At 42.1% G+C, this 14,276-nt stretch overlaps 3 protein-coding genes across 6 annotated transcripts in view; all 3 read left to right on the forward strand.

Annotated features, from left to right (window-relative positions):
- The window catches only part of sema4d (sema domain, immunoglobulin domain (Ig), transmembrane domain (TM) and short cytoplasmic domain, (semaphorin) 4D), an 88,224-nt gene extending 78,218 nt beyond the window's left edge, over positions 1-10,006 (forward strand). For 3 of the 4 annotated variants that reach the window (XM_029628598.2, XM_065007590.1, XM_065007589.1), the window contains 5 exons: positions 251-634; positions 4,768-4,965; positions 6,416-6,640; positions 7,295-7,386; positions 8,848-10,006. In XM_029628598.2, the coding sequence (XP_029484458.2) occupies positions 251-634; positions 4,768-4,965; positions 6,416-6,640; positions 7,295-7,386; positions 8,848-8,877 (929 nt within the window). In that variant the 3' untranslated portion in view covers positions 8,878-10,006. The remainder of the gene's footprint in view (positions 1-250; positions 635-4,767; positions 4,966-6,415; positions 6,641-7,294; positions 7,387-8,847) is intronic. The other variant, XM_065007591.1, reaches the window with a different exon arrangement.
- LOC135563861 (semaphorin-4D-like) lies at positions 648-4,753 on the forward strand (the record flags this gene model as incomplete). Its single annotated transcript, XM_065007703.1, has 1 exon — positions 648-4,753. A coding segment is annotated over one exon (630 nt), but the record flags the coding sequence as incomplete, so codon positions are not given.
- Positions 10,007-11,537: 1,531 nt separating the features above from the next.
- rad1 (RAD1 homolog (S. pombe)) lies at positions 11,538-14,250 on the forward strand. Its single transcript, XM_029628600.2, has 6 exons — positions 11,538-11,840; positions 12,035-12,236; positions 12,333-12,441; positions 12,680-12,938; positions 13,256-13,354; positions 13,594-14,250. Exons 2-6 carry the CDS (start codon positions 12,042-12,044, stop codon positions 13,769-13,771), a joined length of 840 nt encoding a protein of 279 aa, XP_029484460.1. The 5' UTR covers positions 11,538-11,840; positions 12,035-12,041; the 3' UTR covers positions 13,772-14,250.
- Positions 14,251-14,276: the final 26 nt, after the last annotated feature.

Raw genomic sequence — 14,276 nt, forward strand, 5'->3', positions numbered from 1 at the left:
CTCTACATTTTAACGTGACCCAAGTCTCTGCATACTGACTAGCTATTGGCAGAGAGACGGGCTGCAGTGCTTAAAGTAAACAAATACACTCATTTAGGAATGTCTTTATATCGCTTTAGTTCGAGTTTAATTGCTATATAAGCATCTTACTTACCAGAGATTTCACATTAAACACAGCAAGGAAGTTCAGGACAGATCTATTAACACCAGCCATCTCTTCAGAGAGTAAACTCCTCTCCTCTCCTCACAGCGCCAGGGCTCTCTGTGGAGAACTACCAGAGGGTGACAGTTAAACCAGGGAGCTCGGCTGAGCTGCCATGCCTGGTTCAGTCCAACCTGGCCGTGGTGGTCTGGAAGCAGAACAGCAGCACCATGACCGAGGCCTCCAAGTTCCACCTGGTGGGTGAGACGGGTCTGCTCATTTACAGCGTGGCCCCAGAGGACCACGGCCTGTACGAGTGCTGGTCACTGGAGTGGGCCCCTGTTGCAGGGAAGAACTTCAGCCGCCTCCTGGCTGGGTATGTCCTAGACCTGGATGTCCCCAGGAGGCCTTCACCACGAGGCCACCCCCCTCAGACCGCCAGCACCCTCAGCTCCGCTCACCCCCACCACCAGTCCACCGCTGCCACTGAAGGTAATAACGGTAACACCGTGAGACCCCTCCCACTAACTTCAGCCCCTCCCAGCTCCACCGCCCTCACCTCACCACCACCCACTCACAGCGCCTCGTCATCACTAACCACGCCCCCCAGCAGCAGCAACACCGCCATGCTCCAGCCCAAGCTCCTTCCCCCCAGCTCCAGCGCCTCCCGCTCCCAGAGACCCGGGACCCTGCGACAGAGTACCTCCAACACGACAACAGCAGTACTTTCCTCTTCCTCTTCCTCCTGTTCTTCCTCCTCTTCCTGGCTGCCCTGGTCTACAACTGTTACATGCAGTACCTACCGGGGCCGTGTCTTCGTCTTCGTGCGGCTCTGCTGGGAAGCCAGAAGAAGCCCCAACCTGACTATTTAGCCTGCGAGGCCGGCCTCATGGAGCCAGTCACAGTAGACAAGCTGGACGTAAAGGATCAGATCCGCCTGACTCAGAACGGGGTACAGCTCCGAGCCCTGAGGGACACCGGCTATGAGACCGAGCCAGAGTGTAGCAACGGCAAGGTCCCCTCTCGCAGCTACGGGGGAGAAGACAGTCCTTCTAAAGAGAAGCCCTTTGACGTGGACTGTGACTCTCAGCCTATTGAATATGCAGACGCAGATCAAGAAGCATCACCGTACTAAAAGATGCACATCTCAGCTTCTCTTTTTACTAGTGCAAGAAATATTAAGGCTTGTTATTTATAGGGGTCTTCTCCCTCGCTGGCTCTCTCCACATAGTGGGCCTATACATACAAACCTGTGTGTTATACATAAGCTCAGTGGCCACCTCTCTTTCAGAAGGACAGACGGAGGCAGATTACTTCAGTTATTAGGAGGTCAAGTCACACATCCCGCTTGCCTTCAGAGATTCTCTTACTCACTCTGGCTACCCCAAGACCAATCAAATGTAGGGCCTACTAACTAAATATTAAAATCATAGCCTAATCTAAACCTGTAACCATCTCGCTCTGCATTTTTCCAGCAAGAAACGCTGATTTTTATTCCAAATTGGAAACATTGTTTACCAAATTGGTAAGTTAACTTGTTTTCCAAATTGGAGCCTTTTTTTAGTTATTTTTTTGTACAATGCTGGGAGCTTCTTCTTCTAAGGCTGTTAAAACATAACTTGGGAACTTCTTTTTCTAAGGTTGTTAAAACATAACTTGGGAACTTCTTCTTCTAAGGCTGTTAAAACATAACTTGGGAACTTCTTCTTCTAAGGCTGTTAAAACATAACTTGGGAACTTCTTCTTCTAAGGCTGTTAAAACATAACTTGGGAACTTCTTCTTCTAAGGTTGTTAAAACATAACTTGGGAACTTCTTCTTCTAAGGTTGTTAAAACATAACTTGGGAACTTCTTCTAAGGTTGTTAAAACATAACTTGTTTGTTGTATTTTTCTGAATATTCAGTGAATAAGGCTATTTGACGTAGTAGGTCAGCTGCTTTCCATCTCAACTTATAGGACGATCTCCTCTAGAACCTATAGTACCATCTTCTCTAGGACCATCTCCTCTAGAACCTATAGTACCATCTCCTCTAGGACGATCTCTAGAACCTATAGTACCATCTCCTCTAGAACCTATAGTACCATCTCCTCTAGAACCTATAGTACCATCTCCTCTAGAACCTATAGTACCATCTCCTCTAGAACCTATAGTACCATCTCCTCTAGAATCTATAGTACCATCTCCTCTAGAATCTATAGTACCATCTCCTCTAGAACCTCTAGGACGATCTGTAAATTCTCAGGGACGTTTTGTTAGTTCGCTCTATGCCTTGTTCTCTGGTGGTGGTTAGAAAAAGCTGTCGATAAACAGACAACCACTGCCAGTGACTGACTGACGGAAAAGATGTGGTATGACTGATATGAGATCTATAGATATTTATACAATGGGTGGGTCTAATCCTGGACGCTGATTGATTAAAACTGCATTCCAACCGGTGTCTATTCCACAAGTTACCACCGGCTAAAGCTATAACGTTGAATTGCCTATTTACTCAGTTCAATCCACTGTTTCATCAGCCCAGCCACTATAAAAAGCATCTCGACATAATCTACCATTTCTTTAAGACTAGCAATTGGTTTTCAGTAGTCTGTCTCTGACATTTGCAGCACTGTTTCAGTATTGAAATTCGATCTTCAGCTGTCCCATAGTAATGAATGAGACGGGCAGGCAGCTTTTCTCAGCCAGTCAAAATCATGAATCAGCGTCATTTTTATGGATTGTATACAAAGAAATGTAAATAGAAAACAGAACTAAATGAAGTGCAGCTAATTTGCAGTCTTTCCAACATCAGTTTGAAGTGATTGTGTTAGCTGTGTTGTTGACTAGCTCCTCAGTGTCCTGACGAGAGAGCACATTTCTATGCCAGGTGAAATCGTGCCTCATTAGCTCATTTTTATGGATGTATCCGGATGTATACAAATAAATGTCACTAGAAAACAGCTTAAGCAAATGCAGCTACTTTGTTGTTATTCTGGCTGCACTCTTTGACGTGACTAAGTTAGCCAGCCAGCTAGCTAGCTAGCAAAGGATAAAAACGTTGCCAGCCAATAGACCATTTACAACGAACGACTGGGTCGCGTCTCTGGCAACCGAACCAATAGAACAAACGACCAGCCGGCTTGGATAGCAACCCTAGATTTGTGTCGGGACTATATTTTGTGGAAGGATGAAATGGTATGAATAAATTCATCAAAATAATGTTTTTAATTAAAATATGTAAATCATTATTTGAATGTGTTGGTAACCCGTTGTATAAAAGTGATAATGCCCTCAAGCCGGGGTTCGGAGGATATATTGGCAGTTTTCGACTTCGTCTCGGGCCTAACAACACCCGTGCCAATATATCCTCCGAAAACCGGTTTGAGGGCATTATCACTTAAATCTAGTCTCATTCCTTACATGTTTGACAAGGACAATTTTAAAGATTAAGCCTATGAGGCATCATCAGCTGTTTTTATGAAAGGAGGACTTGGTTTTGGTAATCATCCCGTTTTATGAAAAGAGGACTTGGTTTTGGTAATCATCCCGTTTTATGAAAAGAGGACTTGGTTTTGGTAATCATCCCGTTTTATGAAAAGAGGACTTGGTTTTGGTAATCATCCCGTTTTATGAAAAGAGGACGTGGTTTTGGTAATCATCCCGTTTTATGAAAAGAGGACGTGGTTTTGGTAATCATCCCGTTTTATGAAAAGAGGACTTGGTTTTGGTAATCATCCCGTTTTATGAAAAGAGGACTTGGTTTTGGTAATCATCCCGTTTTATGAAAAGAGGACTTGGTTTTGGTAATCATCCCGTTTTATGAAAAGAGGACTTGGTTTTGGTAATCATCCCGTTTTATGAAAAGAGGACTTGGTTTTGGTAATCACCTGTTTTATGAAAAGAGGACGTGGTTTTGGTAATCACCTGTTTCATGAAAGGAGGACGTGGTTTTGGTAATCCTGTTTTAATACGGCGACAGAAGAAAGCAAAATGCTGAAATGAGTGAACGTGACTCACTAGATGACGACGACGGGAAATGCTGGACACTCAAACCACTGCTGTCTGAAGAGCACAGACCTCTCCCGAGCTACACGGCTCTATTCTAACTCTGTCTCTCGTCATCTCCTGTGAATCCAATGGTACGAAGACACGTGAACTATGGGGGTCATAGTTACTAGACATGAGCTTCCTCCATTATTAACCTGTGTTGGTTAGTTTTCCCCACTGGTCATGTCAGTATGTACAGTTTGAGTCCAGATTAAGTTTCTCTAATGTTAGAAGCTTTGTAAAATGAAAAGGTGAAATATTATAAAGCATTTCTGTTTTCTTTGTCCTTAGAACATTGGCACTGGAAGTAATCAGATGTTTTTTTATTGAATGAAGCTTTAAGTTTTACTCTTTTAAAGATGATTATTTAGTAATAACTGTCCGACTTGTATGTTCTCATTTTATTTGAGTGTAGTAACGTTGTTTTTTCATTTCTATGGATGTATTGGTTCACAAAGCCTCTTTAATAGTTAGACCTATAGCCTCCCCTCCTGTCTGTCTGGTTCACACATTTCTCTTACTGCCTGGCTGTTGTCCTTAGAGAACTCTCCTTTCTCTCCTTCGGCTCTCCCCACCTCCTCCCTCTCTCCCTCACAGCCGCCTCCTCTGCTGTTCCTCCTCTCTCTCCTGTTGACACTTCCTCATCCCTGTCCACCTCGGGAAGTAGTCCCTCTCTCCCTCCTTCCTCCACCTCCTCTGAGGGGTTAGGGGTGTGCCTGCTGCCCCCATCCCTTCAAGACCAGGCTTGGGGGGTTCAGGCTCAGGAGGCCTTCCTGCTCTTCTGTCTGGCCTTGGGTGAGTGGTGCCTGTTGTGACCTATGTGTGTCTCTCTCTCTCTCTCTCACTCCACACCTTGCATGTGGCCTCCCTTCAGATACACATCAACCAACCCCCTACATACCTACCTACCTTTCTACCCTAACCTGGGATGTGTTCACATCCTCAAAACAAGTGTGTTCCTTGAGCCATGCGTTATTCTGACCCCTTTTAAATGTTATAGGTGACGGTACAATAATGTGATGAAAAGTTAGATGTTTTTGTGTTAAGGTACAGTAGATCAGCTCACTGAAATATGTATTTGATTGAGCAAGTTGTCTCAAAGATTTTAGTTCCATTTTTATTTTATATATAAACTTGCACCATTTTGTATATTTGTGTTATTGGGAAATCTGAGACAGATATTTAATTTGAAATGAGGCGAGAAAGGTCTTTATAAGAACAAAAGACTGTTTTTGGTACTTTTTAAGCTCTGTGTCAATTACTGAGTTTCAATACTATCTAGAACTAGAACTTGTGCCTGTACAGTGTATATATTTGTGTATATATGGAATATACTTTTTGAAGATGTTTGTATATCCATAGGCATTCTGGGGCTACTGTTCGTATGGGGGGTTTTAATACATCCTAATTTCAAATGTTTTGAACGTTTAGCCTACTGGTTTAACTGTCATAATGCTAACATGTGCAAACGAAGCTAACTAGGTTACTTTTATACACACGGACAGGAAATGTAGGAAGACGAGCTTCTGATTTATTAAAAGTTTTAGTCTTTATGACCTTTTTTGAAAGATTAAAATTGCATACATTGAAAAATGAATTGACTGAATGTGATCTTTTGAAAACGAATGAAAAGGCCATCGGAGAACATTGCACTCATTCACCTCACCACAAATTAAGTTTCCCCTCAATCACCATTGAATGTTTTTAAAATATGCTGACGCACAACAGGAGTACATCTACTTGGACTCAAATCTGCACACTTGATCCTAGGCAGTATTTAGAATGAAGTGGTTCATCCTAATATATGCTACCATATTAGAATCTGAAAACTGTGCAAATTATGTGCAGAATGATAAGTCCTTTCTGTGCTGAGGATCTGTTAGAATCAGATCTGTCAGGTATTTCTATGATCGCGAACCAAGGAGTTTGTTTGGTGTGAGAGCTTAGAATTGACGTTCCTCGACAGCAATTTTAATGTGCCAAAGCACACACCTGGTTTACTGAAATCAAACCTTCAGTAAAGCAGAATTTAATCGATCTGCTTCCTCTCAGTTTGGGCTGAAACACTGTGAATCAGAATAGTATGTCAGTACTATAGCGTTGCTCTTTATGAAGTGGCTAAGGAGCTTAGCTGGAGAAACAGGGCCAGTTTCCTGGACAGAGATGAAGCCCTGGACTAAAAAGCATGTTCACAATAGACGCTCTCCATCCCAAAGTCCATATGAAGTCCCATTATGTCCCTCAGGTCCCAGTGATCTCCAAATTCACTGGCAGGTGAACGGGGCCCACCTGGAGACGCCCATCACAGAGTACCGCCACTCCTTGGTCCGGGGGGACCCCCATGGAGAGGTGCTGGTGAGCAGCTGGGTGAGAGAGAGGGCCCTGGTCAAGGACTCCAGCTACCAATGTGTCGCTGCGTCCAGCGCAGGAAATGACACATCTAAAGTGGACCTCAACATCCTCAGTAGAGGTAGTGATCATAGATGGCTGGGATAGCTACACCTTTTATATTGCTCCCTTCTCTCTCCATAAGCTCCTGCCTGCATGTTGAACGACTCCTATGAATGAGTCCTTGTCAAATGATGCAGTAGGTTCTAGAAAATCAATGTCAACGCAAATCTTATTAACAAGGACAGGGGTGTAATCATTAGCTAAACGTTGCATTTTGCAACAAAACAAATTGAGTTTCTATTGGAAAAATACAGGTAGGTCCCTCCCCCGTTTTTGTTACATGCGCTTCAGTTTAAGAAATGTTTTGCAACAGAATCTGCGTAATGAATACGCCCCCAGGCAAACACTCTTACATTACCAGGGTTGTGTTCATTAGGGCACACAAAGGAAAATGGTTTGCAAGTCCAGGTGTTAATTATTTAACTTTTTCAGTAAGTTTTCTTCCGTTTGGTGCCTAATGAGCATGATGACCCAGTTCTCTTGATTCAACTGATATTACAGTAGTCAATTGTCAAATACAGTAAGTTTTCAACTGATATTACAGTATTGCCTACTGTAATATCAGTTGAATCAAGAGAACTGGGGTCATCGTGCTCATTAGGCACCAAACTGAAGAAAACGTACTGAAACAGTAACAGTGTCAAATACAGTAACTTTTGTTTCTGATGAACAGATGAAGACAGTATTCCATCCAGAGATATGAGCCAATGGAGGAGTGCCCTCTCAGAACACGACAAACTGCTAAAGAGGTGGAAAAGAGCATGGGTAGGTTTATATTCACTAAGCACCAAATCATTGGGGAAGTAGTGAACTTAGATCGGGGTGTGTTTTGTGTGTGTCAAACTGCAGTGCAATTTTAAATTGAGTAACTTTGAGTAACTTTTTCATTAATGTTAAATACATTTGATGAAAGTTTCATAACGCTGCCTGAGTGTGTGCATGGAAGATGACCTAACGCACATGATTTAGAAGCCGCTCTGAACTCACGCATGCTTTTTCACTTTGCGTACCAACATTTTGATGGCTCTGCGTGTCTGTTTAGGGCCAGGGCCGAGGGGGAGTGGTTTGATGTGCTCTCCTTATCTAATATCTTAGAGCACTGCAGAGGTGATGAATTCCAGTGAATCAAGAAGTGAATGCCCCATACTTCTACACGGTTCAAAAATAGTTAACTATTTAAAACGGCACAAAAATGTGGTTGTTTCCTGGTTCAACCTTGTACGTGTCTCGGGCTGCGGGACAATAGTAGATTCAGTAGATTCAGCTGTGGGACAATAGTTTTATTGAGTCGATGTTCAGGGGGTCAGAACATAATTACAGATCATTTGTAGACTGCAAAATTGATCTCAAGAAGCCCAAACTGATATATTTGTTTTAAAACAATGTAAATGTACTTTTATTCTGAATGGCTGCATATGTCAAGACATGGCACATGAGGGTGCAGTGAGATACTCGACTGGTTGGATGATACCTTTCTCGTCAATCATCTTCAAAAAGTGTATACTTAACTGGAAATCAACCAATCCTCTCGTTGGCACACGGTCAAATGCTTTATCATCTAGATGTTGAAAGTGCGTGGGCGAAGGCAGTTTGAGGCCATGTGGCGGAGAGCGATTGCGGGCGCTGGGGGGGGGGGGGGGTCATGTGGGTCAGGGCAGGTGTGATATCGTTCATGTTTGTGTAATGTCGTTTGTATGTGTATGTTTTTGAATTGTTTGCAAAAAATAAAATCTTACAAAAAATACAATTTCAAACCTACATTTGTATACGATCACTTTGAAAACACCAGCTCCAAGTGATTTTAATTTTGGAAATCTGTTGCAAGGTATTCCCACTCACACGTGATCGTATACAAACGTAGGTTTGAAATGATGGTATTTTGGGGGGTATTTTTTTGTTGTAAGATTTCTACTACAGTAAACACTTCTACTACAGTAGACACTTCTACTCCAGTAGACACTTCTACTACAGTAGACAAAGAAGGAGTTGGGGAACCTTGGTCTAAGGGTTGTGTTCAAAACAATGATTACATTACTACCTGGCTAGGGTTTACTGACCGGGAGTAACATCTAAGTGTAAAACATTTTGAATTGCTGTTTGTCTTCCATAATAAATTACCTAAACGTGGCCTTTTCCTCCACCTGTTGTAGCTTCCTAGGGGCAGAAGGTCATGTGTAAGGTATTACTGATCTGCATTCTCTACAGTATGTATCTCTCCTCCTATAGGAAAGCTGTGAGGGTCAAGGTGCTCTCTGAGGTCACCTGAGCTCCACTGTTATTGGCTCCTAAGACAGGCTTCAGCCCAGGTGACCCTACCTGACCTTGGTCCAAAAATGCCAAGTCATGACGAGACATGGTACTATTCTCGCCGTTCGACGCCTGACGCAAGGCTTCAACCTCCGGCTTCGGTTCTGCAGTGTTCACCTGTTGTGGTGCATCAAAGATATTCTATAATGTTACAGGCCCTTCATACAGGCTTTAGCATAGGCCTTAGTCTCCCCCTTACTGACTGACTGGGGACTGGGCAGATCAGTTGACTTTGCTCTTGGGAGGGTCTACTCTGCATTCTCAGTGAAAGCAGAAGATTCTCTGTGACTGAGTGGTGGCATGCAGTGTCTGATATCTCTACAGTGTCTGATATCTCTACAGTGTCTGATATCTCCACAGTGTCTGATATCTCTACAGTGTCTGATATCTCCACAGTGTCTGATATCTCCACAGTGTCTGATATCGACACAGTGTCTGATATCGACACAGTGTCTGATATCGACACAGTGTCTGATATCGACACAGTGTCTGATATCGACACAGTGTCTGATATCGACACAGTGTCTGATCTTCCCTCAGTGATCGACAGTCTACCTTTGAAGTTCGCACTTTCTTTCTCTACTGTCGGAGCAGTGTCCATCTGTCTTTCACAGTGGGCAGCTGTTCCAGATGAGAATGAGATGGGTTTTGTTTTTAGATAAGTTTTAAAGTATGGGAATATAAGGTTTGTTTTGTTTTATTTAGATGATTATTTTACCGGTATGTCTAGACTAGAATATATCCACATTGATTTCTCAATCAAAATTAGAGTTGATCTCTTTGTTTTGCCAGAGTAACTAGAGATTAGTAAATTGTGTCAGTACAAAGATGTACAGACACAAATGTAACCTCTAAACTCCACTCTCCACTCCATAGTGCCTTTCAATAGGTTCAGATTGCTGAATAAATGCAGTTGTAGCCTGTTAATGATTCAGATTCCTGTATTTTTGCCGACACATGTATTCTCTGTCATTATGTGGTCAGTTAAACTCTTGTCACTGAAATGTTTAATTCCATGTGTTAATCATATGACAATGTGGGAGAAGAAAATTGTATTAAAGGGAACTTGACAGTGGAACTTGATGTTGCCTTATTGTCTATCATACTGTGTTCTTCATTGGCCACATTTGAGGGCAGTGAAGAACAGTTCAGACATTTGATATTTCAGTGGTTTGAATGCAGTTCAGATATGTCTGTGGTTCATATCAGTGTCAGGTCTTTGTGACATTTAGGCTATAAAGGAGAGAGTCACAGTGAAACTTCACAACAGCTGCGCTCAGACATCCATTTCGAATCCAAATACGTTCTATCATGATGACATCAAAGCAGCAATACTCCACAGGAACAGATTCTCTGGTTGAATTATTAAGTAACACCTACTGGTAGGCTAGGCCCCCATGTACTTGTCTGAGTTGGAGGTCTGTCTCCACACTCCGGTTTACAGCCTGACATCTGCAGTGATATGGCAAAGACAATGTAACAGATGCATAGTCACCTAGTGTAATAATAATTAGAAGGCTAGCTACCCTTTAGGTGAGATTATTGATAGCCAGTTGCCGGTCTGTTTCTGCTCTCTAGCCAACTCAGTATCGTCATGCCATTAGGAATTGGCAACAGAGCAGAAACGGACTTTCACCCTTGTCGTGAACACCTGCTACACTCAAAATATCGATCAGCAGTAACACTTGGCCATCTAGTGGCAGATTACGGGAATATCTAGCCAACCCTACAACTCTGACTCTGATTATGTCAGTGTCGTATTTTGTGTAATGCAAAATTATACTCCGTGGTGGAAAAAGTACCCAATTGTCATACTAGAGTCAACTGTAAAGATACCTTAATAGAAAACTACTCAAGTGAAAGTCATCCACTAAAATACTACTTGAGTAAAAGTATTTGGTTGTAAATATACTTAAGTATCAAAAGTATAAATAATTTCACATTCCTTATATTAAGAACCAGACCGAACGATTGTATTAGTTAATTTCTGAATTACGGGTAGCCAGAGGCACACCAACATTTACACAATATTTTACCAACGAAGCATTTGTGTTTAGTGAGTCTGTCAGATTAGGGGCAGTAGGCATGACCAGGAATGTTCTCTCTTGAAAAGTGCGTAAATTTGACAATTTTCCTGGCCTGCTAAACTTTCGAAATGTAACGAGTAATTTTGGGTGTCATCGAAAATGTATGGAGTAAAAAGTACATTATTTTCTTCAGGACTGTAGTGGAGTAAAAGTAAAATTTGTCAAAAATATCAATAGTAACGTAACCCAAGAAAACTACTTAAATAGTATTTTAAAGTATTATTATCATTATTTTTGTACTTTTACCCCTTTTTCTCGCCAATTTGAATTGATCTAAATTGGTAGTAACAAGTCTTGTCCCATCGCTTGACACACTGATTGCTTAACCGTCATTGCTAGGAGGTCGTAAATAATAATTTGTTCTTAACTGACTTGCCTAGTTAAATAAAGGTTAAATAAAATAATAACCCGGAAGCCAGACACACCAATGTTTTAGAGGAAACGCTGTACAGTTAGCCATCTAAGGTCAGCTTCCCTGCCCGCCACAAGGAGTCGCTAGAGCGCGATGGGACATGGACATCCCAGCCGGCCAAACCCGCTGGGTCTCCCGGTCGTGGCTGGCTGCGATGTGTTTTTTTTTGTGTGTAGACACCTCAATAATGTACAAGGTACTGTCTGGAAAACTAAGTTGTTTAAACACCTCCAAACAGAAGGGGCGAAATCGTTAAATTATATTGCAATTGGCTTTGAGACAGGGCATTCACCACCGAAGAAGAACACCCGGAAGTAAAGTATTGTTAAGAAATCTCAGATGGCGCGATTCTTCAAAAACGTCAACAGACTTTGATACATCAAGATTAATCTTCTAAAACGAGTGACAATTGTGTGAGTGTGACACAGCGTTACTGGTTATATAAAGTTAACGCTGGCAGATCAGATGTATCTTAACGTTAGCCGGCTGAAGTGGGCTGACAGCTAGACTGGCTATGTTAACTTGAGCTATTCTTGATCTCAATAATCTAGCTAGCTACTGTAGTTTGGTTTCATCCTTTGATTGTTGTTGATTTGGTTTATTTCAGATCGAAAATGCCCTTGTCTACTCAGTCTCAGACTGAAGGTGACAACTACGTCCTTGTAGCTAGTCTGGACAATGTCCGGAATCTGTCCAACATCTTGAAAGCTATCACCTTCAAAGATCATGCAATTTTCAATGCCACACCAAACGGGTTGAAAGTCACTGTGGAGGACTCTAAATGTCTGCAAGCCAATGCCTTCATTCAGGTTAGTGCAGGAATATCAACATACACTAATTCTGAGTCATTAACCATTAGATGGGCTGTGTTGTCATGTCTTGTTAATGTTGTCATTCTTTTCCAGGCTGAGATCTTCCAGGAGTTTACCATCAGAGAGGACTCAGTGGGGTTTCAGGTCAATCTGACCGTTCTTCTGGACTGTCTCACCATCTTCGGGGGAAGCACAGTACCAGGTAATGAAGAAGACTGTCTTATTGATATCCTTTCAGATCTCTCCTGGGTGATTTACAAAACAATCTGATGAAGACTTTGCAGGTCAAAACGCCATTTATTTTAACCTTAATAAAATCATCAGCTTTTTATTCTAGGAGAGAGTCACAGCCACACCTTTCATTTTAAAATGTGAACCTAAAAACATGATTAAAGCTACTGGGAGTAACTAACATGTCTTGTGTCTACTTTTTGTTGAAGGAGTGGCCACTGCCTTGCGGATGTGCTACAACGGATATGGCTACCCCCTGACCCTGTTCCTAGAGGAGGGTGGTGTGGTGACGGTGTGTAAGATCAACACCCAGGAGCCAGAGGAGCCCATAGACTTTGAGTTCTGCAGCACCAATGTGACTAATAAAGTCATCCTGCAGTCGGAGAGTCTGAAGGAGGCCTTCTCTGAGCTGGACATGACCAGTGAGGTCCTGCAGATCACCATGTCTCCCAGTCAGCCATACTTTAGGTGCAATACTAATACTGTGTTGTGTTTTTTAAATGAGGAAATCTCACAATGGCATTGTATTGTAGCGAATTAAGGACTCTTAACATTTACATTACATTTAAGTCATTTAGCAGACGCTCTTTTCCAGAGCGACTTACAAATTGAAGTCTCTGTCTGCAGCAGTCCGTCCAAAACCTTTTGGCCATTCCACCAAAAGGCTGGATACTCTTGACAAGTTCGCTGGTTGTACTGAGATCATTGCAGCTACAGGATGATGGTCGAGGAGTATAATCTTGCCATTGTTAACCTTTCTTCTCTTTATCTGTTTTCATGTTTAGGTTGTCTACCTTTGGGAATTCTGGGAATGCCCATTATGATTACCCAAAAGATTCTGACATGATGGAGCTGTTTCAGTGCACAAAGACTCAGACTAACAGGTACATTAATCTTCTATATACTGTATTATCATCATGTATTTGGATATTTGGGAAGTGTGGCACTACAGATTCCTGCATTTCCTAGAAATCCAAAAAATGTGCACATGAACATGGAATTAATTTACTAAATTATGTTTTTGCTGGTTGGCCACTCTGAGGGTATGGCTTTCACTGGGATAATTATGGTTTCGAAGAACATGCTAACTGGATTGTCACTTTGCTGATGTGCTTTTTGTCAGGTACAAGATGTCTCTCCTGAAGCCGTCCACCAAGGCCCTGGCTCTATCCTGCAAGGTCTCGGTGAGGACAGACAGCAGAGGGTTCCTGTCTTTGCAGTACTTGGTCAGGAATGATGATGGACAGATCTGCTTCGTTGAATACTACTGCTGTCCGGATGAGGAAGTGGAAGAGGAGTAGGGACAATAGGAATATTGTTGTACAATAATACGAGGCTCAAATGTTTTAGATGTTATTCTAAAGCAAAACTTGCCTCTTTTTTTTCACTTGGCCCCGTTATTTGGATTATATTCCTTGACTGTGTTATTTGGATTGTATTCTTTGACTGTGTTATTTGTAAATAGTGTTGGCTCTGGTACATTTTTAAATGATTTCTCAATTAGTTTTTTGGTTTGCTTTCTGTGAATTAATGCTGCTCTCCTCCCATTGTTTGGAAGTTTACAAGGAACTTGAAACAATATTTATATAATCAAAATATTCCTTCGCTTTTGATAAATATTCGAACATTAGTATTGACAAATGTAAAACTGGTGCTACCACTGTAAACCTGCCGCTGCCACTTAAGCTTCCAATGTAAAACTGGCGCTACCACTTTCGACTAGCAGCATCTTGTCTGTTCTCGCAATAAAACTCCGCGGCGCCAGGTGGCGTCTGTTTTATATGTTTGTCCTGCTCTCACGTGTGT

This window comes from Oncorhynchus nerka, linkage group LG22 (genome assembly GCF_034236695.1).
Source record: "Oncorhynchus nerka isolate Pitt River linkage group LG22, Oner_Uvic_2.0, whole genome shotgun sequence".
Classification (NCBI taxonomy): domain Eukaryota; kingdom Metazoa; phylum Chordata; class Actinopteri; order Salmoniformes; family Salmonidae; genus Oncorhynchus; species Oncorhynchus nerka.

Excerpts from the sequence above, each read along its gene's own strand:
- rad1 (XM_029628600.2), top strand. The coding sequence starts at position 12,042 with ATGCCCTTGTCTACTCAGTCTCAGACTGAAGGTGACAACTACGTCCTT. Across the intron at positions 12,237-12,332 it reads AAGCCAATGCCTTCATTCAG|GCTGAGATCTTCCAGGAGTT; the intron begins GTTAGTGCAGGA and ends ATTCTTTTCCAG. Across the intron at positions 12,442-12,679 it reads CGGGGGAAGCACAGTACCAG|GAGTGGCCACTGCCTTGCGG; the intron begins GTAATGAAGAAG and ends TTTTTGTTGAAG.